This window comes from Cavia porcellus, unplaced genomic scaffold (assembly GCF_034190915.1).
Source record: "Cavia porcellus strain 051 isolate PalLab524CR breed Dunkin Hartley unplaced genomic scaffold, mCavPor4.1 scaffold_28, whole genome shotgun sequence".
NCBI lineage: Eukaryota > Metazoa > Chordata > Mammalia > Rodentia > Caviidae > Cavia > Cavia porcellus.
In genome coordinates this window covers 27,534,005-27,561,953 of record NW_026947511.1, presented here as the reverse complement: position 1 = coordinate 27,561,953, position 27,949 = coordinate 27,534,005, and the positions used below count along the sequence as shown (strand labels likewise).

Below are 27,949 nucleotides of genomic sequence, written 5' to 3'. Positions count from 1 at the left end.
TTTTACAACAAAGGAAAGTGGAATTTTTATTAGTTGAAACAAGTCAATTTTATTATATTTCCAAGGATTTTCCCCTATTACTGAGACAAACTATTTTACATCACTTTACAACAATATAACTTAGTTTTTAGTATTTTCAAAAGGGAAATATATTTCTTTGGGAGTTTAGGAAAGTTAAGTATTATAGAAATAACAATAAGAAGTTTTTTTTTTTCAAATATAATAAAGTAACAAGCTTGTCTACTGGGTACATTACCTGCATTTTCCCTATCAAGTAGTAGCCATCAGACTGAGGCAGGAAATGTTGATACCGTACTTAAACAGGAAACAAGCAGTCTAAAATAGAAATCACATGCCACTTTAACAAGGCAGTTTACCTAAGTAGGTATAAATTATTCATGAGGGTCCTAGCAGACTCAGGTGATCTCAAACTCAAACTGCACTCGTCTGGCTCTGGAGGTAAAAGTCACAATAGAGCTGAGCCTGCCTTACCCTGGGGGAATATTGACTTCAGTCTTGCACATCTCTTTTCTTTAAGAACAAGGATTAAGTCTGGGCCATCTTGGTTCTGAATCGCTCCATTTTTGTTGGAAGAAGACTAACCATCTCCTTACTAAGTTCTAGCTCGAGTTCTATTTCCTGTGCGGCCTCAGGGTGCTTTTCACAGTAATCAACAATAAACTTGTAATGTTCCAATGATGTTGCCAAATTTTCTAGCTCCTTCTGGGGATCTGCAGTGATGATTTTGCTATAGAGACAAGCAACTCGGAATTTAGCTAACATGGCAGGGCGAAGAACATCTTCCCCTATGTGCTCAGGAAATACCTTATTTGGGTCTCTCAGGGAGTCTAGGAAGAGCTGGTAGTACTTTAGTGCTGACTTATTGAGGTTATTTATTTTCTTTACGATGTGTGAATCAGGGTCCCTGAGCTTGTCAGCAATAGCAACCTTCAAATCCATCATGTCATAGTAAGCTTGTGCAATCTCAAACTGAATCTGCCTGTTGACCAGGAGATAATACTGTGGATTCAGGTCCACAGTGAGGGGCTCTAGCATGGCTATTCTACGCTTATGCATCTTGCACCGTCTCTCCATATCGGTTTCAAAGAAGGCAAGCACCTTGAAGAGCGAGCTGTGGTCCTGGACAACTTCAATGTGGTCAGTGACATACCCATCGATCTGGAAGAACTCCTTGGCTTCAGAGACATAGTGCTGACCCAGTAGGAAAAGTTCCCTGGCTTCTTCGAAATCTAAAGGCGTCAAATACCTCACTTTCTCTTCTACTGCGGAGATGGCGTCACAGAGCTCACCAGTTCCAAACTGCACAGCTTTTTTCCTGATGCTTTCTTCTTCATCTAGTTCTTTTTTCCTTAAAGCTCTAAGTTCAGCCTGTTTGTCAAGATCCAGCTCCCCTATGTTGCCCTGAAAGAGAAAAATAACTTAAGGTTAAGTAGGACGCTTAGTTTCTGCTGTCTAATAAAACTAGTGAGCCGGCCGGGGATTTAGCTCGGTGGCATAAGCGCCTGCTTGGCAACCTCGAGGTCAAGTTCGATCCCCAGTACCGCAAAAATAAAATAAAATAAAATAAAATAAAATAAAATAAAATAAAATAAAACTAATGAGCAAAACACCCTCACTTACCAGCCCAGCAGAGCAAAGTATTAACTTTTTCCTCCAGTGCCAAAGATCAAATCCACAACCTGAAGCTAGAGCCTTGGCCTGCTTCAAGGTATTATAATCCAAACACCTTTGAAATCTTTTTTCTTCCAATTATATTAAAAACTCAAGAAATGTGAAAAAATAAATTTGAAAAAGTAAAACATTATTATAAAAATACTTATACGTTATTTATCCTCTCTGTAAGTGTAATTCACTTACAATTACTCTTTTTTCTTTTCTTTCTTTCTTGTTATGTATTTCAGGTTAGCCTTGAACTGTATAGCCCAGGCTGGGCTCAGAATTGGTATCCTGCTGAGCATGGTGGCACACTCCTGTAATCCCAGCACCCAAGAGGCTGAGGCAGGAGGATAGTTGCAAGTTCGAGACCAGCATGGGCTACAAAAGCAGGCAGCCCAAGGCCAGCCTGAACTGCATACAGAGACCCTGTCTGAAAAAGGAAAAAAAAATTCACAACCTCCTGTCTCAGCCTGCCAGAGTGCTGGGACTACAGGAGTGCATCACTGTGTCCAGCCATGACTACATCTGTATTTGTTCACTGTGGTATCCCTCGAACCTTGAACAATGACTAGTATGAGGTTGGCATAAGAAAACGCTTACTTTTAAACTAGATCCATGGGGCTGGGGATTTAGCTCAGTGGCATAAGCACCTGCCTTGCAAGCAGGCAGGAGTTCGATCCCTGGTACTGATTAAAAGAAAAAAAAAAAACAATAGATCCATGTCTATCACTACACACTAAACTAAAATCAAAATGGATCAAAGAAGATGTAGATATTAAAACAGAAACACTGAATCTTTTTTTTTTTATGGGTACCAGGGATCAAACTCACGACCGTGCACGCTTGCAAGGCAGGCGCTTATGCTACTGAGCTAAATCTCCAGCCCCAACACTGAATCTTCTGAAAGACAAAGAAGGCAGAAATCTTGAAGACACAGGGATAGGCAGAGTTCATGAACAAAAACCAAACTGCATGGAAAATACTTCAAAGAATTAGCAAATGGATCTCATCTTATTAAATGTTTTGCACATCAAAAGAAATCATCAACAAAGTGAAAAGAAAATCCACAAATTGGGAAATTGTAGCCAACTGTCCCTCAGACAAAGGACTTCTAACTAGAACATACAAAGTACTCAAAATTCAAAGACCCAATTAAAAAATGGGCATCTGAGAGGAATACACACTTCTCAGATGAAGAATTACAAATGGTAAATAAATATATGAAAGGATGTTCAAGATCACTGGTCATTCATGAAACGCAAATTAAAACACTGAGATTCCGGGGGATGGGGATTTAGCTCAGCGGCATAAGCACCTGCCTTGCATGCAGGCGGTCTTGAGTTCGATCCCTGGTACCAATAAAAATGAAAAAGCCAAAAAAACAAAAAAACACTGAGATTCCATCTCACATCAGAGAGACTGGTTATCATCAAAAACTCAACCAATGACAAAAGGCTGTGGGGAAAAAGGAACTCTTCTCCACTGTTGGTCGGCGTGAAGACTGATGCAACTACTGTAGAAATCAGTGTGGAGATTCCTCAAAAAACTAGGATTGGAGGTTCTATGTGACCCAACTATTCCTCTTCTGGGTACCTTCCCAAAAGAATTAAAAACATTGGGGCTGAGGATTCAGCTCAGCAGTGTAAGCATCTGTCTGGCAAGCATGAGGTTGTAAGTTTGATCCCCAGTACCCCCCACCCCAAAAAGAATTAAAAACATCAAACCACAGCAATATGTGTGTACCCTTGTTTATAGCTGCACAATCTGTAATGGCTAGACCTTGGAAACAATGTAAATGCCCATCAACCAAGGAATGGATAAGAAAGATGTGAGAATTTTATTCAATGGAGTACTACTCAGCCATAAAGAAAGATAAACTCCAGGCTTTTAGGTAAATGGATATAACTAGAGACCATACTCATTAAGGAAATAAATAAGACACATATGTAAACATCATATTATCTCCCCAGTGTAAGAAAATGAAATAGTAAATAAGATCCGGAACATATGGATACTGTAAAAGGGAAAGAAGCTGTTCAAAAGGAAAGAACAACTGGGATGGGGGAAAGGAGAAAAGAAAGAAGGAGGGAAAAAAATTACACACACACACACACACACACACACACACATACAAGACAATTAAGATAATTATGCTGCTAATTCTAATAGTTTGTGAAAGGAACAGTTAGTGCTTATACTGTTTGATCAATTTCACATACCTATACTTGGTAATCTGATCAACTATTTTGAAAACAATAATATGCAATATAATAACCATTGTTAATTTCCTACCATCTTTGTTTTAAAATCCTGTATCATTTTTGTTTGTTGTTGTTTATTCTTTTTAAAATTAAAAAAAAATTTTTTTAAAGGAAAATGTTTACCTGAATAAATTGGGGTATATTTTAAAGCCCAAACTGAAGAAAACTTTTTGATAAATACGCACATAATCAAAGGATGAAAGTGAAGTCCTTTAAAAATCAGTTTAAGGAAAGGCTGAGTAACTTAGCAGTTTGATACTCGAGCGTTTCTGGAATGAAGGGAAAGAGCTCTGTGGGCGCACTTCGCTTGCCCTCCTCCCCGAAGGCCTCCAGTCTCACCCCCGCACTCCCTTTCTCTCACCACCTCACTCCTGTGCCAAGGGTCCCCGCAGCCTCCCTTAGCCATCGCCTTCCTCACCTGCCCAGGGGGACGCTGCCTGCTCTTCCCAGCTCCAGTTCTCCAGACTTAAAAGCCCCAAGCTCTTCTCCCTGCTTGCTTTCCATCCCTGACACATCTTGGCCTTACTTTTTTCCTCTGAAATGATCTCAGCTCTTTAAGACCTACACTTCTGGGACTTTGGGTTTGTTTGCTTATTTACTTTTCTTTTTTTAGTAGCCTCACAAGGATGCATGCTTTACGCTTTCTTCTATCTTTTCTTTTTTTGTGGCTGTTCTTGTTTTTGTGGTGCTGAGGATCCAGCCTAGGACCTCAGCGTGTTAGGCAGAGCTCTATCCCTGAGCTCCATCCCAAGGGTTCTGTTCATTTACTGTAAAAAAGTTACTGTACTATGGCACACACAGAAAACGCCAAACTCACACTAACTTGCCCAGTAAAGCCTCCTATACATCCTGCCTGTGTTATACGCAAATAATTTTCTTTCTCTTCTTAGTGGTTAGGAAGGAGGTTTCAGTGAGACTAGTAATAATAACAGATGTACAATGTGAGACAGTATGTCTCAGACACTTATAATTAATTTTTTGAGATAGGGCCTCACTGCATGGTTCAGGCTGCCCTCAAATTCATTATGTAGCCCAGGCTGGCCTTGAACTCCTGGCATGCTGCCTCAGGCACCCGAGTGCTAGGATCACAGGTGTCACCACCATGTCCAGTTTGTCTCAGTTACTTTCTGAAGTCTTCATACCTACTGATGAAACTCACATAATAACAGTGGCAAGTAGGAACCATGTATTCACTGTACTTGGGAGGACAGTGAGACACAGAGAGTAAGAGACCTGAATCCAGCAGACAGTTACAAAGTGGCAGAGCTGGGCTCAGCTCAGTGGTGAGGCGAGGCCTCCTGAATCCACACTCCTCACTGCACGCATCTCTGCCTCTATACTGGAACTACTGCATGGCTATTTCTTAACTTTATCCTTTTTAGTTTTATCAAATGGTAAGATAACACTGCAAGGCATATAAAGATTAATAAGAATTACTTCCTGCCTTCAAACTGCTTATTCTTAAAGGAGACACAATTACTCATTTACCCGAGTGCCATGGTGGCTGAACATGCCTGCACTGTAATTCCAACACCGAAGGAAGCCATGGCAGAAGGATCACAAATTCAAATCCCACTTCTAGAATTTAGTGAGACTGTGTCTCAAAACAAACAAAGAAACAGGACTGGGAAGATGTAGCTCATGGGCATAATGCCTTGGGTTCAATCCCTAGTATCGTAAAAATAAAGATCGTGGTTAATTCAAGGCTACCCTGGCCCACACAGTGAGTTTAAGGCCAACCTGAACTATATAGTGAGACCCTCTCTCAGTCAATCAATCAGTCAATCTATCAAACAAAATAAATCCCAAGATCCTGTGAGGCCAAGGCAGAAAGATCACGACTACAAGCTGAGTCTGGGAAACTTAGTGAGGTCCTGTCTCAAAGTTCCAATGGGAAGGAGAACTAAAGGAGTAGGGAGGAGGAAGGGAAGGAAGGGAAAGGGAGAAAAAGAGAACAGAAGGAAAACATTGAAACAAAGCTTTTGTAAACGAGGGGAAAAGGGACTGAAGGGAGGGGAGGGGAATGGGAAAAAAAAAAGAATTATGACATATGCAAAATCTTTAGGTTCAATCTCAAGTGCCACCACCTCCGGATATATTCATAATGATGTTTTGAGAAACTACTGTGCCGAGAGGCAACGCTGTAATATGAATCTGTGGCAGGTCCACTTCTCAAGGGGCTCATATCTGAAACCGAGTGTGGTAGCACATGACTGTAATCCCAGCATTTAGGATGCTGAGGCATGAGGATCACTGTGAGTTCTAGGCCAGCCTGGGCTACATATTAAGTTCAAGACAGCCTGAACTATATAGTGAGATTCTGTTTCAAAAAAAAGAAAGAAAAAAAAGCAACTCATATTCTAGCCAAAGCAAAGTCTACAAGGAAGAAGGGGTACAGGCGTTGAAAGAATGTAACATAGCCAACAGCAGGGCACCAAGCACCACAGTCCCCACCAGAAGCTTTTGCTCACACCCTGCTCACCCAAGACAGAAAAAGGCAACATTTGCCTTCATTACCCGCATGGACAGCTCGGCATTCTGCATGAGCGTCAAACAGTACTTGATCCAGCATCTTGCGATTTCCCCCTTCCTCTGATGATAAAGCTCCGGCATATCTCCTTCAGCTTCGGGAGCTGGAAACATACATGTGAGTTGCCCAAATTAATGGTCACAATTATAATCCTCTCCACAGTCTATGTTCCTTTTTTTTTGTACTGGGAATCGAACTCATAACCTCATGCTTGGCAGGCAGGCGCTTATGCCACTGAGCTAAATCCCTGGCCCTCCATGCTCTTTTTTTACTATCACTTTTTCCTGATTATAAAAGTAACAGATGTCCACTAAAGTGCGAGGGGGGAACTACCCCAAACCCTAATAATACATGCAGATACTTGCTGCTGTCAGTTTTGCATATTTCTTTCTAGTTCTTTTATTTACAGGTAAAAATGAAGTTCACAACATATATTTGATTTTGAACATAACTTTCTTCGCCCATATTCACCACTAACACTTTGTCCACATGATTATCAATGTTTTAGTTTCATTTTTGATAAAGCATTATATACAATTAAATGCATATTTCATACTTTAACCATTCTTCTAATACAGAAGTTCATTGTTTCTCATTCTTTACTATTATAAACTCAAAATGTGAAGATTTCAGTACACAAATTGGCCTGGATTTTTGACTACCTCCTAAGGAGAGACTCCAGAAATGAAATTAACTAGATTAAAGAGTTTACACAACTTTAAATGTTAAATTATTTCAACAACTTTTCTATTCAACAATATTTGAGCATGCTCACAAACAACATTTTGAAAACAATAGACCTTGTCATTTTCTTCAGCTCTAGCATGTGCTCTCGTGCTCTTTCCCCCTTTCAGTCCTGGGGAATCTAACCCAGACCTTGTTACATGCTAAGCAAATGATCTTTTGCTTAGCAACACCTCCAACCCTCAGAGCTTTCCATTTTAAAGAATAAAAACAAAATGAAACTTTAGTGTGGTTTTGTTAATCTTTAAGACAAGTGTCATGTTTTGTTTTTTTGACTTATTGAGGATTAAACACAGGATCTCTGCACAGGCTACATTCCTAGTCCTTTTCTTTTTATTTTGAGACAGGGTCTCACTAAGTCCCTAAACTGCCTTCACTGGACTCAAATTTTCGTATCTGTCTCTGTCTGTCTCTCTCCAGTATGGGGAATCAAACTCAGGATCTCATGTTTGCTAAGTTTCTCATTGCACACCTATAATCTAGCACTATTCGAGGCCAGCCTGAACTACATAGTGAGACCTTGTTTCAAAAAAGAAAAGAAAAGAGAAAGGAGAGAAAAGACAAGACAAGAAGAAAACATAATGTTTCAAAAACCTCTTAGGTTAGAGACTTATCAATAGTGAATTAAAGAATTAGAGGATAAAGAAAATGGTGAATTTAATACAAAACCTGTTAAAAGTCTCAAATATATGTTAACTGTGATTTTTTTTTAAGGCAAAAAAAAACACTATTTATAGGGTAGGAGATGAAGCTGAGTGGTACAGCTCTTGCTTGGCCTGTGTGGTTTCTGGGTTTGGTCACAAGCACTAAAAACAAACAATGGAGTCCACTGTACGGAAAAGAGTTGAGGACACATTTCTGCATGTAGTATTCTAATCAAAAACATATAATCTCAACCTTGGCAAAAGGAAATATCACACAAACTCTACTTGATAAATTCTATAAAATAACTGGCATGCATCATGGGAGTGTAGCTCAGTAGAAGAGCACTTGCCTAGCATGCACAAGGCCCTAGGTTCAATCCTTACCTCTACCAAGAAAAAAAAAATGGTAAAAAAAAGAATCAGGACTTCCGGGAGAACATGGCGGATAGACAGCAGCAGCTACAGAGGCTCTCTGAGATACCCCGCTTAGAATCCAGAAATGGTACAGTACGAGGAGTCCTAAGCAAGGGGAGATATACCCTGCCGACCCAGGAACAAACTAAGTTAAGAGAAACCAACTGGAAACGCAATCCTGGTGCTATAACAGGAACAGATAAAATCTCAGCATGGAAGCTGGAACCTGAGCCACTGGAAGCCGTGATGTGAATTTCCTGCTGCCGCTGCATCCAAATCAGCACCGCAGAGAGAGAGAAATGTGCGAAAGCTCTGAGAGCGGGAATTGGTGAACGGAGTTGAGAGCGGGACTGGCGGGGAGCCCTGTATTGACCTGCGATAAGTGAGCAGAATGGGGACCCTTCCATAGAGTAGAAGGCTCCAGCAGAGGACATACTGGGACCGGGCAGACTTGCCAGAACAGGATGCTGCAGTGACTTTGGCTGCATATTCCCCTCTCAAGCAGGAGTGGTGGGGAGTGCCTGGCCTGGGTGACGCCGCTGACTAAGACCCAGTAGGCTGGCCCAAACCAGGTCCCAGCGCCTGGAGGTGCACCCTAGCAGTGAAGCCTTCAGTAGGTTGACCTGGCGGGGTGGGCCCAGCAGAGGCTGCCCAGGTCTATGTCTCCCTAGTACACTGCAGTGGGCGGGAACCTAGCCAGTGCAATTCAAATGGACTGTAACAGACAAAGAGAAAAAAACTGGGTCTCTTATGTTCGCTTGTATGGAAGGAACAAAAAGTATGGGAAGAGGAAGCAACAGAAAAGGGTCCTCGGTCTCCAATCCTAAGAACACTGATCCAGGAAATGGAAATGCAAAGGAGGACAGAAAACATGCAATATCAGACACAGCACCAATAGACATAAAGCGGTATCTCTGGAGCCTCATAGGTGAGTTTAAAAGTAAAGTATTTAACGAAATAAAGCAAGATGTAAGTAGAATAGTTAGAGAAATGCTAAGCACTACCCAAGAAAGAACAGATGGTAGAATGGAAGAACAGAAAAAAAGGGGAGAATTGTTAGATGGAGAAAATAGAGAAAACATAGAATGCGTGAAGGAGGTTCAAAGAGATTACCAGGAAACTAAAAACTCTATTGAAAGCTGGCATAACAACTTGAAAGAAACTAAGGATAGGGCTGGGGATTTAGCTCAGCGGCATAAGCGCCTGCTTTGCAAGCAGGCAGTCGTGAGTTCGATCCCTGGTACCGATAAAAATGAAAAAGACAAAAAAAAAAAAAAAAAAGAAACTAAGGATAGATTATCTGAACTGGAGGGCAGATTTGTAATGTGGGAGCATGAAGTGAAAAACTTCTTAAAAATAACAAGAAAATGAACAGCAATAATACAAAGGCTAGAAGATGATAAGAGGACCTATAACTTAAGAATTAAGAACATGGGGTTGGGGATTTAGCTCAGCAGCACAAGCGCCTGCCTTGCAAGCAGGCAGTCGTGAGTTCGATCCCTGGTACCGATAAAAAGAAAAAAGACAAAAAAAAAAAAAAAAAAAAGCATTAAGAACGTAAAAGAAGAACTAGGGACACAAACAAATGGACTACAAAAGCTATTCACAGAAATAATCCAAGAGAATTTCCCTAATTTAGCAAAAGGTAAAAACACTCAGATGTATGAGGCATACAGGACTCCAGCCACCTACAACCTAAACAGAGCTACACCCAGGCATATAATAACCAAAATTCCAGAAATCCAATATAAGAAAAGAATATTAAAAGCCATCAGAGACAAGAAACAGATCACTTACAAGGGAACACCCATCAGAATTACAGCAGACTTCTCGGCACAAACCATCAAATCACGAAGAGCGTGGGGGAAAAAATTCAAGCTTTGAAAGATGTGGGGGAAAAAATTCAAGCTTTGAAAGATAACAACTTCCAGCCAAGATTGATATATCCTGCACAACTGTCCCTAGAAATTGATGGAAAAACAAGGTGCTTCCAGGATAAAGAGGAACTAGGGGAATTTGCAACTACCAATTCAACTCTACAGAGAATACTGCAGGATATTCTAAAAAAGGAAAATACCAAGATTCCAGAAACAGTGGCAGAGAGGCCACAATGAATGGAGCAGAAAGCAAAATGAAGAAGACAAACTGACAACAAACAACAGAAAAAGAGCTCAACAGAAATGAGGCAGAGAATATTGGATAGTAGGAACAGTTATTTTGGAGAAAACAAGACATCATAATAGCTAGTGCTGATTTAGTATCATCTTGCTTTGAAGTCCCATCAAGCTTTTATTCTTCTGTTTCCATTGGTCTTAATAGGTTGTATCTTATTAGATTTTATTATATGTAATAATATAAGCAAAAACTTTTATAGACAAGGAGATTATAAGAAACCATTGTTCATTTTCTGATAGTTGGTTCTAAATATCCTGTAATACTGTCATTCTCTTGAACGGTTTTACATTGTCTTGATATGTTTGGTGCTACAGTATACGAAGTTATACTCACAAGGAAACAGACACTATGGTAACTACTTTTATGTCAGGATATCTTGTGGTGAAACACTATTTTGCTTAAATGGTTAGGCTTTGACCTGCTCTGTTTTGTTGTTATGCCTTCTTTTATCTCAATCTCCTTTTTTTAATTATTTACTATTTTATTTTTATCTTTTTAACTAAGGGAAAAATAAATAAAAATAGTAGGATACATTATAGTATTCCACTTTGATTTCCTATTAACTTGATTTGAAACCCTGTATTGCCCTCACCATCTTGTTTTGATTGATTTTCCTCTATTCTGCTTTGCTTGATAGTACCAAGTTCGAAAGTATAGGCAACAACTGTGAAGACAATAAGATTCATTATGACTCCCATTCTGGTTCACTATTATCTTCTTTTAAAGTCCTGTAATGTAGGGTCTGGGGATTTAGCTCAGTGGCATAAGCGCCTGCCTTGCAAGTGGTGTAGTCATGAGTTCAATCCCTGGTACCAATTAAAAAAAAAAAAAAAAAAAAAAAAAAGTCCTGTAATGTCTCCAATGTTTTGGTTTTACTCTTTAGTGTTTTGTTCAATTGTATTATAACTGATGATACAGGCAATTCTTTTTAAGATAGCAAGAGGCAGTATGGTAACCATTGTTGATCACCTAGTATTTTGTTTTTACATTATCTATTATGTCCATCCTTTTGATTTGACTGACTCTGTTCTGTTATGTTACGTTTGGTTTTACTCTCTTCAAAAAAAAGTAGTAAGAACTGTGGGAGTAATAAAACCCAAAATGTGTAATTGTCATTGTACAAAAGCGAAGAAAAGAAAATGCTCTAAAGGATATAACTATGTATATTTAAGTGTATAAGACAGATTACCATATTACTGAGTTTTGTTGGATCGTTGAACAAAACTGTTTGCAGTCTCACTGAAAGTCCACTTTATATGCTTTAATTTTGTAACTTGAACAAACTATTTCTAAGATAACAATATGTAATCTATTAACTAGTGATTTCCTGTTTATTTTTTCTGAAATTCTGTATAACTTGTACCCTTTTTGTTTGTTCTTTTTCTCCTTAAATAAAATTAAAAGAAAAAAAAAAGAAAAAAAGAATCAGAAAAATCTAGATAATTTTGGGGCTGGGGATTTAGCTCAGCAGCATAAGCGCCTGCCTTGCAAGTATGTAGTCGTGAGTTCAATCCCTGGTACTGATAAAAATGAAAAAGACCAAAAAAAAAAAAAAAAAAAAAAAAATGTTATGTGGTGCAAGACAAAAAAAGCTGAGGAACTGTTCCAGAAGACAGAAAACCAAAAAGATGTGACAAATGAACGTAAAAGACAATCTTTAATTCAGTACTAGAAGAAAACTGCAATAAAGAATATGAGACATAACTAAGGAAAGAGAATTAAGTACAAAAGATAAAAAGAATTACATCAATGTTGCATTTCCTGAATTGGCTAACTGTTCTATGATTATGCAAGGAGATAGTCTTGCTCTTAGGACATGCACACTTAAGTATTATGGGATAAAGGAGTCCACTGCATGCAATCTTCTCTCACAAGGTTCAAAAGATATAAAATGTGATAACAAATTAGGCGACTATGAACACTGGTAAATTTAGCTTAGGGTATATGATAGTTCTTTGTTGTTGCAACTATTTGCACATTTAAAATAATTTTGAAATTTATTTTTTAAAAAGTCTATATAATGAAACATCCACTCATAAACTTACTCTCTTCTGTAGCTGGGATCTTTCCAATTTGACCAAAAATAACATTAGCAGCTGCTAAACAGTGCCTGGCTTCCATAAAGCATAGCTGTTGGGGAAATAAACAAGTGAATGTAACTATCATGAAGTCTTATTTACAACTGATATTTGCATGTAGTCTACTGATTCAGTAAAAGCTATACTACCAGGTAAAACCTCCCACAGCAGAGCCCTGTATAATGACTAAACATTAAGTTACGGAAAAAATATCATAGTTTTATCTGGTAAAACGCTAGCTCAGTGATTAAAATGATAATGTTCCCAAACTCTTAATAATGATACATCCTAGCTGAAAGATAACTGCAGACTGAAAGCTCTTCTTCTGTAATCAATAGACGCACAGGAAGAGTTGGATTCAAACTGTATCAGCAAGTCTTTTAGGTTCAGGCTAAACAACCAAAGCTCCATGCACAATAATTGTTAGACCATTTACATTCCATCACAGAACTCAAGACTTAATGTTTAAAGACCTCTTTACTGTTCAAAGGCAAAAAGCAAACTGTGACAGGAGATTTCTGTCTTTGTAAATCTTTAGAATTTAAATGAGGCTTCCCACCAACTTTTAGGGTGTGTGCGTGGGTACGTGCGTGCGTGAGTGAGTGTGTGTATGTATTGGTTATCTGTTTTTCATTTAGAGGCAGGGTCTCACTATGTATTTCAGACTGGTCTCAAACTCACTGTAATTCTCCTGCCTTAGCTTCCCAAAGTGCTGGGATTACAGACATTTAACACCATGTCTGGCTTCCCACCAAGTTTTAAAGTCAATATACTTCTACAGATAACTCTGTGAAACTGCTTTACCAACACATTTTGAAGACTTCATAATTCAAATCAGGCAAAGAATATGATCTCAAATACTTAAAGATCTCCTTGTTAGACTAACACTTTGCATTTGTCACATACGTCACAGTATTACCCAGCAGAAGTACAGTTAAAAGTTCAATTTTAGTTGGAAGCCACCTTTTTTTTTCTTTTTTGTATTTCATCTTTTGAGACAGGGTACTGCTATGCAGTTGAGGCTGGCCTCGAGCTCACTTTGTAACCCAAGATTAGTCTCAAACTCCAATTGATCCTCCTGCCTTAGCCTTCTGAGTGCTGAGATTACAGTCATATGCCACAATGCTTGGCCACTACCATCACTAAATAGAATATCTACTTTATGCTAGTAAGTATCAGAGACTCTGAATGGTTGGCTAGGACTTTAAAACCTCAGTACCAAATGTATCTCTCCATAGTGAGCAGCTGAGCATCATGTGACGTATTACCCTAGCAACATCTGTATGTCAAAATGCTGGTGTTCAATCTTGAAAGCCAAAAGAAAGTTGAAGCTTACAAAAAAGAAACTTTAATAGTCCCTCAGCAGTCTCCCTAATCATCATTCACTTCAGCTTTGGCTCCCTGTGAGCAGCCACTGCTAGGACTATGAGTACCTTGTGCCCTAGTCTAGGTGGCTGGTGGATGCAGGACTTTAGCATCTGTCAGCTAGGGACTCACTGAGCAGCAAAGCCTCACCACTAGAACCAGATGAAGATGATAATGATACAAATGAAACAACATTTTAAAATATGGTTCAAATAACTTTTTGCAGTATAACTTAGCTATTTATAACAAAAGCAGAGAAGACATTTGGTAAAGACAAAAATGTGGGATGGAGGAGGTGCTCGTGAAAATTACTGCATGCTAAACATAAGTAATGCTTAACAACTTAAAATTCTTAATCAGACTTATAAATAAGATCTATGTATCTTAAAACTATCAATGTCCATGGAGTTTTATTAAAGCTATAGTGAATATACAATTTTAAAGTTGCTAAACAAAACAAACAAGGGCCTCGATAGTTATAAAAAGAAGCCACAAGCAGAGGCACTTTTTGATGATGACCACAATGAAATGGATTCATGAGAATTAGGTTTAACTGGATGCTCTGATATACACAGTAGCGTTACTTACAAGCTTGATCTTAGACAAAGTCCTAGAAGCAATGCTGCAGCCACCACAGCCCTTTCTCTCCTGATAATAGTTTTTCTGAATAAAAGTCTGTGGGACAATACTTTAAACATAGGGTGCATTTACAGAACCAACGCTAACAAAAACTTAGAAAAGATAAAGACTCAGGGGAAGGCAACAGTAACCAGACAGATGATAGAAAAAAAAAAAAAAAAAAAAAAAACACTACTGTAGCAATTCTGATACATGACTAAGAAACTCAAATCTGTGCCTGGGTGGCAGTTCAGAAGTATATCACAGAAACCTTAACTTTGGAACTCAGCAGAATATTTTCCACATTGAAAATATTATTATAGAAGGGTTAATTTTGAAAAGTAACTGAAATGTATCACATGCTTTTATCAAAGCCCACATTTAACAGTCAACTTCCTCAGACAAGTTCTCATAGCTAAAAGATTACCATTACATGAAGATAAAATAGTATCTACAATAAGATAAAATCTACAACTTAAGGTAATTTATCATTAAAGTGAACTGAAATAGTGTGCCTACACCAACAAGGAACTGGCCTTGAATAATTCATAATTTTAGCAGTTAGCAACATGTAAGATAATGATCAAGTTCACTGTTTTAAGATCCTGAAGATTCATGTAATAAAAACTACAAAATTTTAATAGTACAGCAAATAGGCTGCCTTTTTTTTTTTTTGTCTTTTTCATTTTTATCGGTACCGGGATCAAACTCACGACCGCCTACTTGCAAGGCAGGTGCTTATGCCACTGAGCTAAATCCCCAGCCCCTAGGCTGCCTTTTTAAAAGCCAGTTTTACATCATTAACATATAAGCCACCAGCTTTTTTTTTTTTTTTTTTGAGACAGGGTCTCACTTTGTAATTCAGGCTGTCCTCAAACCCACAGCAATCATCCTGTCTCAGCCTCCCAAGTACTGGGATTATTAGGCATGTACCACCACACCCAGCAAGCCACTTGTTTTTAAAAGAGATCTTCAAGGTACTATTGGTTCCATCTTTACATTCACTACTGGAACCCTGTGAGGTAACTATTTGAGAAGTTTACCTTATTGATGTAAAATTGTGACAAGGTAGCAGCATTAATAGCCCACTCCATAGGATCGTAGGCATTGTGCTCCAGCTGGCGTTTCAGCGTGCTATGACAATAATGAGCGGCTTTCTCAAACATTTCCATGTGCTGGTAGACTTGGGCCAGGTAATACAGGGTATGAGTATACACCTTTTCAAACCTGTGAACAAAGATTGGTATCTGCATAATGGCTTAGAATTTGTAAGTGAATTCATACATATTTATCTCCCACCAACCCTTTGAGTGGTTTTGGTTCTTGTATGTATTTGATAGATAAAGAAACTGAATCCGAGGTATGAACGAGGTCACATAACTATCAGGTGGCAAATGGAGGTTTTATTCCCATCAGAATCTGTGCTCTGCGACCTTAAGGGCCTCAAACAGCAAACATGAAGCTTTTCTGAACAATCACCTTGTCTACATTCTGTGGAAATATCTGTGACTTCTATCCTTACTAACCTTTTTGATCTCTCTTGGTCAGAAAGTTTCTCTTCTTCGGGGAGAAAATGCTCAGTAGGATCAAGAGGAGGACTCCCAATCTACGGTTAAACAAAACCACTTTAAAATGTTAAACTGTGAAAACCAGGCGCCCTCTTCTGGAGAAACTGACAAGTCAATTTTTCTTTCTTTTCAATTTTTAGTTTTGTTGTTTTTTGAGGGAGGGTCTTGCTCTGTAATCCAGGCTGGCCTCAAACTCAAGATCCTCCTGCCTCAGCTTTTGAGTGCTGGGGTTACAGGCATGCGCCACCTCATCTGGCAGATGTCAACTTTTAAAATCACAATACACTCCATTTTTTCCAAATTTACATTCATGGGACCTAAGAAGTAATTTTCATAAACATAAAATGCAAGAGTCAAATAAAAGATTACCTAAACGCTCACATTTTATAAAAATTTAACTACTATTTCAGTTAAACTACAAATAGGAAAACAATCCAACTTACTTTTGGAGCCATAAATGAAAACATTTTGTAACTCGAGAATAGTGCCTAAGCAGGAAAGTGTTAAGGCTCTGTAAAACACACAATCTGAACAGACATTCTAAAATCCCGTGTAGGCACAATTAACACATCTTATCCCCAGGGAAAAGAGCTTGTTATGGGTAGAAAGCCGATTTTATTCTCATTAGGTTCCTTTGCATTTTACATAGTGCCTGGTACATGGTAAAAGTAATTAAATGTCTAGTGAATTAAACCAGCAGAGCAAATAGGAATGCTCTGTCAACTGCTCTGCTTACAGCTGCTGCTTTTCTCTGTCATTGTTATTTTGGTATAGCTCTGAGCCTCCAAACAGGCGTTGAGGAATGTCTCATGCTTGTATTTTAGACCAAGTTCATCCATTAAGTGAGGCATGAAAGAGCAATTAAAAGTATAGGTTGATCCGGGCATGGCGGCACATGCCTGTAATTCCAGCCCTCTTGCAGGCTGAGGCAGAAGGATTACAGTTTACAACCAGTCAGTGCCACCTTGTGACCTAGTAAAACCTGGTTTCAAAATACAAAGTAAAAATTAGAAAAAAAGTTGGGATGTAGCTCAGTGCAAAGTCCCTGGATTCAGTCCTCAGAAACACACGCATCTTCACACAAAACTTATGGTCCTGGAGCCAGATCATGTAGACTGAAATCCAGTTCCATAATTTACTACTAAGGTGGGTTTCTGGATAAGGCCCTTACTTCTGGTGCGTCTATTTTCTCACCTATAAAATATAGAGAACACCTGTTTCATAAAGTTGTTATGAGGGTTAAATGAATTAATATTTATAAATCACATATTCTAATGCCTGTACATATTCTGAGTACTGTATTTATGAAATAAAATATTGCCCCGACTCAAAGATTTTGTCTCTGACGCACACCCCTGGACTAGCAACTACTACAGAAAAGCTTTTTTTTCTTTCTTCTTCTGTTTGAGCAATCTTTTTTTTAAAAATCTCTTTCCCTTAATGTCATAATTAAATATACACTTAAGGCAGCCACTGTAGAGTAGAAAGAACAAGAGTCTGGGATCAAACAAACTGAATTTAAATCTATGTATCATATGCTAATGTTCCTGAATCACCAAATCGTAACTATAAATGAAAATAATAGCTACTTCATAGAACTGTACAAATGAAATGAAATCTGTTTAACACATTCCTTTTTTTTTTGGGTACCGGGGATCAAACTCAACCACAGGCTTGCAAGGCAGGCGCTTATGCCACTGAGCTAAATCCCCAGCCCTGAACAGTTCTTATTAGTTATATCTTACTGGGGCGGATGTTTTAAAACTGGATATTGAACCCAGGGGGATTCTACCACTGAGTTAGATTCCCAGTCCTTTTTATTTTTAAGAGAGGGTTTCACTAAATCGCCCACACTGGCCTTAAACTTAGGACTCTCCTGCCTCAGCTTCCTGAGTAGCTGAGATTACAGGGGTTTGCTGCCGTATCAAGCTATTAACTACAGCTTTTAAAATTAACATGCTAGTTTTTAGTAGCTCACCTAATCACCTAGTTCACATTTGCAGGGCCTTCTCATGGAAAAATGTTTACATAGCTATAATCAATCTGTATAAAAATATTGTGCATATATTTCCCCCTGTCCTGATGACCCAAGTAGCTACCATTTTAATGATTGTATCCTAAATAATGATTCTTTTTCGTTGGTATATCCCAGTTGACCTGACCATTTTACAATTACCAGACATGTGCATTTTCCTTACCTATTTTATTATCCGCTTCTCATAACATTTCTGTGTCATAGAGATAAGTGGGTCATTTCCATCTCACAGATGCATAGCAAACTTGTTTTCCTGCTAGTTAAGCAGTTAGTTATGATCACAAATGAAACTAGAATTCACATGTCCTCTCATCAAGTTCACTGATTTTTTCCCCCTTTGTTTAGATTTCTCCTTTACTTAGACCACAACAATAGTTCCCTGCCCCGCTTTGGTATGAGGGACTAAACTCTTGACTTCGTGCTTGACAGGCAGGTGCTTACACCACTGAGCTGAATCCCCAACCCCTAGAGCAATCAATTTTTATTTTATTTTTTTGATTGGTACCAGGGATTGAACTCACAACCGCCTGCTTGCAAGGCAGGTGCTTATGCCACTGAGCTAAATCCCCAGCCCCAAGCAATCAATTTTTAAAACAATATTCTAATGTTTTGTTTTGTTTGAGACAGGGTCTTACTATGTAGTTAGTGACCTTGAACTCACTATGTAGTTCAAGCTAGTCTCGAACTCATGGCCATCCTCCTGCCTCAGCCTCCCCAGTACTAGAATTACAGACATGCAGTACCAAGTCCAGATTAACATTATTTTAATTCTGCCATTAAGTCAGTAAGCTTTATGAAATATTAAAAATCAGCAACTGAACTCAGGACCTTGCACTTGCCAGACAGTCACCTGTGTCACTGAGCTATAGGCCCAGCCCCCTCTTTTTAAATTTTTTTTTCTTTTTGATACCAGGAATCGAACTCACAACCTCGCGCTTGCCAGGTGAGTACTTACACTACTGAGCTAAATCCCCACCCTGCCCCCTCTTTGAGAGGGGGTTTCACTATGCAGTTAAGAGTGGTCTTGAAGTCACTCTGCACCCCAGGCTGGCCTTATACTCACAGCAATCCTGTCTCAGCCTCCCAAGTGCTGGGATTATAGGTGTGCGCCACCACCCCCGGCATGAACAAGGAATCTTGCATTCTTTTTTGTTTGTTTTTGTTTTACAGTACTGGGGATTGAACCCAGGGCCTCGGTCCTTAACTACCTCAATTCATTTCTAATTTTTACTTTGAGACAGGGTCTTGCTAAATTGCCCAGAATGGGTTCTAATTATTCTGCCTTAGTAGTCCAGAGTGCTAGGGCTACAGGCCTGCACCAGTAGGCCCAGTTCATACTGATTTATTTTTACCTGTTAGTGTAGTCTGTGGCCTCACGAAAAAGCATCTTCTTTGGGAGGGAGATATGCTTTCTCTTCCATCTTCAGGCTATACTGATTCTTGATAATTGCAATCAAAGTTAAGATTTTATAACATGTACCATACCTCTTTCATGTACTGATTATACAGTGCTTCTGACGACTCTAGGTAAGCCTGTGCAGTTTCGATTTCTCCTCTTTCAGACCATAAAATACCCAAGTTATTCTGGGAAAAAGAGAGAGAGAAAAAGAGAGACGGGGGAGGGGGGAGCCAATGATACAAGATGAATTAAAATAACTTTCAATCTCAAAGTCAGTATTTATCAGTGAAATAGTATTGGAGTTTGATTAACAATGAACTAATTACTCATAATAGTCTTAACCATATACAGTATGGTAGCCACTAAGAAGGACCCCCATCATCCTAGTCTTCTGGTATTTATGCCCTTGGTAATTTCTCTCCCCTTGAGTATGGATTGGATATAATGACTCAGATTTAATGAACAAAGTTAGGAGAAGTGAAGGAAAGTCACATCTATGCCTAGGCTATGAAATCCTGTAGCAACCACCTTGTGTTCCTTCTTGTTCCCCTCTCTAAAGGAAGCCAACCACCATGTTGTGAGCCTCGCTGTGGAGACACCCAGGTGAAAAGGAACTGAGGGGTCAACAGTCTAAGATCATCAAACAAAAAGTCTGTGAGGAACTAAACTTTGCCAACAATGCCCACACACCCCACCCCGTTGGGTCTAGCCTTCAAATGAGCCTTGGGAGGTCAACAATGTAAGGAGGAGCTTCGAGCGGCACAAGTGACTTACAACACACAAGAAGCTGAGGCAGGTTAAGATCCCAGAGGTAACAAAGATGAATCAGAAACATACTTTTTCAAGATCTTAGAATCTCCTGCAGAAACCTCTTTTTTTAAAAAATTATGTTTATTGATATATTTTAGGTATACATAAGGATCATATTCATCATAAGGATTTTGTACCTTGATATAACTTAATTTTTTTCCCATTTCCCTACTCTCTCAACTCTTCTTCCTTATTTACTTACCTTATTTACTTATTTACTACTTCCTTATTTACTTTACTTCTTCCTTATTTACTTTTCTTTTTAAAAAAGCATTCTCAATAGTTATTGTTTAAATTATGATATTAAATTTCTGAAGATGCAAAAAAAAAATTTCTCAAGATGCTATGTCTTTTCTTGCCTGTTAAGTCAGATTCCTAATGCTAATCATTTCAAACAATAAAATAAAGCCAGGCATGGTGCTAATGTTATCTCAGCACCAGGAAGCTGAGGGAGGAAGACACACAAGTATGAAGCAGCCAGGAATACACAGTGAGTGCAAGGCCACTCTGGACCACACAGCAAGACTCTGTCTTTTAAAAACTGAGAAAAAAAAACAAACAATAAAATATTTGCGTCTTCAGGGGTTCTTAAAATTTATAATTTTATGTAACATATCCTGCTAATCAAGTCACTGATTCTTTTTTTTTTTTGTCTTTTCCCTTTTTATTGGTACCAGGGATCGAACTCACGACTGCCTGCTTGCAAGGCAGGCGCTTATGCCGCTGAGCTAAATCCCCAGCCCCCAAGTCACTGATTCTTTTTCTGTGTCTTTTCATGTATTCATCTCTTTTACTTCTACTGTACCAACTTTCTTCTGCTACCATGAAGGCTGAAATGCAGTTGATGGATCTAGGATTCCTCCAAATAACATGTTTAAACTGTGCCACTCTGTCCCCTGCTGTGTGAATCTCTGATCAGGCTCTGCAGCACAAACCAGGCCTGTTTTGAGGGTCAGAACTCAGTACTGGAGGCCTAGCTCCCAGTTAGACAATGGGCTTATACTGTCTCACAGCCTAGGGATGGTCCTCCACACTGGACATTCTGAGCCTTACTTCTACCATCTTCTCTCCCTTCCCTAGGGAAGTGAACAGGACAAAGAATTAGTTGTTAGACCAAGGATATAGCTCAGCAGCTCTCTGCCTAGTAAGTGAGAGGTCATGAGTTCAATTCCCAGTACCAAAAACAAAACAAAGAATTAGCTGTTAATGGAGAGATGGTTAATCTCAGTGCTATGGACCTCCAAGGAATCTACAGGGAATTCACAGCTTATGAATTTGGATAAGGGGGAAAAAAAAATCACAAATTTATTTCCACTAATCTACAATTCAGCATTTCTTTTGATTAGCAATACAGGAAACAAACTGCAGCAGTACTGTAGTACTTCGGACTTGTAAACAATAGAAATGAAGAGGCTGGGGATTTAGCTCAGCGGCATAAGCGCCTGCCTTGAAAGCAGGCAGTCGTGAGTTCGATCCCTGGTACCGGTAAAAACGAAAAAGAAAAAAAAAAAAAAAAAAAAAAAACAATAGAAATGAAGACTATTTTCATCTAATGCTAAGTTTGCAAACTGTCTCAAAATACTATTTACACTCACCATTCGAATTATCAAGTGTACTGATATTGTTCAACACCAACAAAGAAGCATATAAGCTAGGTGAGGTGGTGCATGCCCGTAATCCTAGCACTCTGGGCGGCTGAGGTAGAATATTGAGTCCCAAACCTAGCTTGGGCAACTTAGTGACTTAGCAAGAACCTTGTCTCAAAAAATAAAAAACAGCTGGAGATATAGCTTAGTGAAAGGGTCTTGGGTTTAATCCCCAGTTCGATATATAACTATATATATATATATGTAGTTATAGTTATCATATGTACTTTTTTTTTTTTAGATTTTATTTTGTCCCATAGGTTGGCCTGGAACTCCCGGGCTTTTACCTCACCTACCTAAGGTAGCTAGAGCTACAAGCATGTACTGCCACCCTGACTCACACATTTGTTTTTTAAATATTTGGTCAAGCAAAGTGGCACACACACCTGTAATCCCAGCTCTTAGATGGCTGAGGCAGGAAAATCAGCATGAGTTTAAAGCCAGCTTGGACTACACAGTGAGTTTAAGACCAAACCTGTCTCAAAAAACCAAAAATAAACAAATAAAACTTTTGATAGCCATATATATATATATACATATATATATATATTTTTTTGTCTTTTTCGTTTTTATCGGTACCAGGGATCGAACTCACGACTGCCTGCTTGCAAGGCAGGCGCTTTTGCCGCTGAGCTAAATCCCCAGCCCCCTATATATTATTTTTGTAACTGCGTATATTTTATTTGATGCATGTACCATCATTACAATTTTAAGAAATATCAGCTTTACCAGATTGCCAAAAGGGCCTGTGGAACAGAAAAAGTTTAGAAACTCAACAGTGTAAAAGTGACTCGATCATCCCACTGGAACAAGCTGCTGGGTCATCTGGCTTCACAAAATATATTCATGCTACACATTCATTTTTCTTTTCTTTTCTTTTTTTTTTTTTGTCTTTTTTCGTTTTTATCGGTTCCAGGAATCGAACTCACGACTGCCTGCTTGCAAGGCAGGTGCTTATGCCGCTGAGCTAAATCCCCAGCCCCTCATGCTACACATTCATTTTTCACTGTAACTTTTTAATTAGTCCTTTGTATCTTGGATTGCATGTCACACTGAAATTGTAGTGACACTGGGCAATTCTCTGCTCTATGTTTTTCATGAGGTCCTTTCCAGGACCCTCAGAAGTAATAAAAATTTGACAGGCTCTGCATTCCTCAAAAGTTCATGACTGTCTTTCTCAGAGTCAGATTCACAAGTCCCGTTCTCCTCTATCTCTGCTTCAATTTATTGTTCATTTGATGGTAAGTTTTTGAGAAACTCCATTCAGGCATGATAGGAGTGAGTACCCTTGCTCCCAACAGGCACAGCCACTCCAGACAATCTAGCAGTGGTGGTAAACCAATGGCAGTGTAGTATCTGTTTTTCTTTTAAGACAAAAAATGTTAGTGAAGAGTTGTTTTTCCTAAACTAAAACCTCAGTATCCCAGTTTAACTGCAGTGTTGGTACTCTGCAGTGTTGGGTTGCAGTTTGGGCACTGGTCTGTAAAGGGTCCACCATCACTGCTCTAGAGACTCACCTAGTGGCCAGGTGTTAGCCACATTCTGTTTTGGAACAAGGATGTATTTGGCTGCTAGATCCGGGGTAGGCTATGCCACAAAAAGCAACTACTCCAGTGGGTGACCAAATAGAGATCCAGAGCATATTCAGAAATTACTAAAAGTCTTCTTTTGGACAATTAGGGTCCTGACCAGTAGACAGCCAGAATAGCTCTATTTTTAAAATTAAACTACTTTTAAGTTTTGGGTTTAAATGTTGACTCCACAAAGACGGCCTCTGTTGCCATTTTATGTCAGTGGGAAAGAAGGGACACTAAGGATGAAATCCAGGCCTAGTGCATGTAAAGCTTACATTCCACCACTGAGCTACACTCCCAGCCAATGTGAGCCATTAACAATGTAATATAAACCCTAAAGAGAGAAAAACAACACCACCATAAAGTTCTGCATCTTTCATGTATCACATCCTTGGCCTCACACCAAACTAAATGGGAAAAAGTAAAATATAAAGTAAAAACAGCTTTAAAAGTACTAGGGTGAACTCTACCTAACAAAGATGTAAAAAGAAATATAACCAACTAAACAAACCTTTCCAGGAAAGACAGAACAATTTCCCATTTCATATTAAACTAAAAATATACCAAAAAACCTTTATAAATATAGATGCAAAAATTTTAAACAAAAGTTTAGTAAATAAACGAGTTCAACAATGCATTAAAAGGATATTCTTGCTGAATATCCCAGGAATACAAAGTTGAAAATTTAGTCAATATACTCTACCAAATTAACAAACTAAACAGGAAAAAACTTGACTATCTCATTTAGGGCACTTGCAAGGCAGACGCTTATGCACTGAGCTAAATCCCCAGCCTCTCATCTAGTGTTAAAGATGAAATAATGCGGGGCTGGGGATTTAGCTCAGCGGCATAGGCGCCTGCCTTGCAAGCAGGCAGTCGTGAGTTCGATCCCTGGTACGGATAAAAACGAAAAAGACAAAAAAAAAAAAAAAAGAAGGGGCTGGGGATTTAGCTCAGCAGCATAAGCACCTGCCTTGCAAGCAGGCAGTCGTGAGTTCGATCCCTGGTACTGATAAAAATGAAAAAGACAAAAAAGAAAATGAAAAAAAAAAAAAAAGATGAAATAATGGCAGGTGTGCTGGCACACGCCTATAAGCCCAGCTACTCAAAAGGTTAAGGCAAGAGATCTCAAGTTCAAGGCCAACCTGGGCAATATATAACAAGACTCAGTCTCAAACAATGAAAAGGGCTGGGGATGCAGCACAGTGGTAACACAAACCTAAGTTTGATCCCCAGATCTCTAATATTGCAAAAAAAAAAAAAACACCCCACAGAAATGATGCAGAAAGAAGACCAAAACAAAAGTGTATACGGTATGGTTTACATAAACTCTACAGAAGCCGGGCATGGTGGCACAAGCCTGTAATCTCAGCACTCGGGAGGCTGAGACAGGAGGATTGTTGCAAGTTCAAGAGCATCCAGGGCTACAAAGTGAGCTCAGGTCAGCCTGAACTGCATAGTGAGACCCTGTCACAAAAAGACAAAAATAAATAAATAACTCTACAAAATTTGGGCTGAGGAGGAGAAAAGGAGGGATTACAGATGTACACAAGAAAACGTGCAGCAGTTGTTTCACAGACATACACATTACCAAGACTCTTCCAACTGAACTCATGACCTAACCAGGTAGGCGCTTATGCCACTGAGCTAAATCCCCAGCCCTTACACTTAAAATTATGTGCAGTTTATTGCATGCCAACTGCACCTTAATCAACTGTAAACAACTGCAATAGTTCATGTATAGCCTATGAGTAAGCCACTAATTTTTTAGGAAATTTTACTGACGTAATCAAGATGGTAATGCCAACAAGATAATATACTGCCCACAGCAAAGATCAGAAGAAATATGAGAGAAAAATACTCCTAAGGTTTCCAGAACACAGTGAAGTTAGTATAAATAAGTCTTTTGATCATCTAATGTGTCCAGATTCTATAGCTACCCAAGACAGACTGAGACAAAGCAATCAGAATATCAGAGATTCTGATATGGTATGGTGACACATACGTGTAACACCAACACTCTGGGAGGTAGAGGCAAGAGAATAGTTTTCTTTCCCTCTTAACACTTTTTTTTTTTTTTAACTGGTATCAGGGATCAAACTCATGACCACGTGCTTGCAAGGCAGGCGCTTATGCCGCTGAGCTAAATCCTCAGCCCCAACTTCTCTTTTATAATGATCAGCAATGCTATGAAGAGTGCTGACCTGTCCCAAGTTAACTTCAGAACTGATGTGGAATTTTTAAGTCAAGGTCTTAATACATACTGAGCTCCAAAAGGGTTCTATGAATTTACATTTCCACTGGGAATAAGTGATAGCATCCATTTCATCAGACTCCCCAACAATGAGTGTAACATCTTTAATCATCTCTACCCTCATACAATTTTACTTTTTTCACTTTCACTTTTTATTAATGAGGTCAAATTGCTTATCAGTAGTAGACACGTAATAAACTTCTATGTTAATGTGGAGCTGCCAGGGGAATAAACAGGACAAGTAGAACAGAACTGTCAGAAACACACACACAAGGACAAATACAATCTGACTGAATTGCAATAGTGCTACTGTTGTAGCACTTGGCTAGTAATAGTGATTACATTTCTTTTCATTCCTTTCTATTTGTTTTTCTATATATTGCAGACAAACATTCATGTTGTCAATTTCTACGGAAAAGTCTGTATCAGCAAACACTGCAGAAATGAATAAAAAGCAGGAAAATGGTATTTTCATGTTTAATCTTACCATTTAGAATGTTTTCTTTTTAAAATTATTAATAAGTTCTGTTATGCATAGTATTGTTGTTATAGATGTAAAATTGCTGTTAAAGTTTTTTTGGTACAGGGACCACACTCAGGACATCTGCTTGGCCAGCAAATGCTGAGCTATCCCCAGCCTGTTTGTTTGTTTGTTTGTTTGTTTTTTGAGACAGGGTCTCACTATGTAGCTCAAATTGGCCTCGATCTCGCACCAATCTTCTATACAGGTATATTATTGATATTATATATTTATTTTCCTTCTTTGTTGAACTCAATACTAATAGTTTTTCAACTGATAACTTTAGGTTTATAGGTATACAATCACATATACAAGTGGTGATTAATATTTTTATCTATTTTGTTTTTGCCTTTGTTTTTGATACTGGAGTTGAAACCGTCACACTGAGCCACCTCCGCAGGCCCTTTTATTATTTACTTAATTTAGTTTTTTGAGACAAGGTGTACTTAGTTCAGGCAGGCCTTGAACTCACTATGTAACCCACGCAAGCCTCGAACTCGCAGAGATCCTACTTCAGCTCCCGAGTGCAAGGATTACGGACACACACAACTATGCTCAGCCGGCCCTTTTATTTTACTTTAATTTTTATTGAGACTAGGTCTTGTTAAATCACTAAATATGCAATGCTTCTGCCTCAGTTTCCCAAATACTGGGATTATACGAGTGCCCACCGTGCCCGGCTCTATTTTAAGTGCTCTAAAATTTGTAACTTATTGCCTCTCTATATTTTGCATTGGATAGAACTACAACTTCCCCCCGGTACTGGGTGGCTACTCTGGATTTTTTCTTAATAGACTCAACAGGATGTGGGCCAGTGAGAAAGCGCTGGAAAGCGCATTACAATGCAGGATTCTGGGAAATTAGCTCGTCATCCCTCAAGTAAGGGAGTGGGCACTGGGGGTGAAGAGCTTGGAAGCCGAGATGGGTGATCTAGCGTCAAGATAATTAGTAAGTCTTCCTGACTGGCTCTTCCCAACCTCTTGGGGTTATTTGGAAGCTGCGGACCTCACCGCCAAACCGCGCTGCGCCCTCACCTGCCCCTGGATGCTCAGCGACACGCAGCCGGGCGACAGCCGGTACCGGCGCAGCAGCCTCAGGCACTTGGCCAGGTGCTCCTCCCCCGCAGACAACTCCTCAGTGTCTAGGTGGTTCACTCCGAGGTGGAACTCGATGACCGCCAGCCTCACCGCGCGCTGCGCACCTGGGCCTTCGGCCTCCACCGCTTCGGTCGGCGGCCCCAGGGCGTGGTCCCCGACGTCCACGCCTTCTTCGGCCTGAGGCCGCTCATCTTCGTCCCCGGGCGCCGGGCCGAGCAGCGCCTTGACCTCTTCCAGCAGCGTTCGGGCGCTGTATTTCGATTTGTACGGCTCCTTCTCCGGATTTTTATGCAATTCCACCCGCGACAAGGCCAGCGCCGCTTGGAATTTCTCATGGACTTCGGCGCTCGGAGAGCACGCCATAACGGCCTCCACACCTTTGGCTGCTTAGCTACTCGTCCAGACTCTCAGCTGCTTTCTACTTTGCGACACCTTCATTTACGGCCCGTCGGAACGGTAACCAATAAAATCCGCCAAAGGCAACTGCAAAATGCTCAACAGCGACCAATGGAAAGGGCTTTGGTTACCATGACAACCGTG

General features: G+C 39.5%; 1 protein-coding gene across 1 annotated transcript; it reads right to left on the bottom strand.

Annotated features, from left to right (window-relative positions):
* On the bottom strand, positions 1-27,840 carry Kifbp (kinesin family binding protein). Its single transcript, XM_003473585.5, has 7 exons — positions 27,347-27,840; positions 19,595-19,693; positions 16,033-16,112; positions 15,550-15,733; positions 12,491-12,575; positions 6,456-6,571; positions 1-1,422 (listed from the first exon to the last, which is right to left on the bottom strand). Exons 1-7 carry the CDS (start codon positions 27,770-27,772, stop codon positions 547-549), a joined length of 1,866 nt encoding a protein of 621 aa, XP_003473633.1. The 5' UTR covers positions 27,773-27,840; the 3' UTR covers positions 1-546.
* Positions 27,841-27,949: the final 109 nt, after the last annotated feature.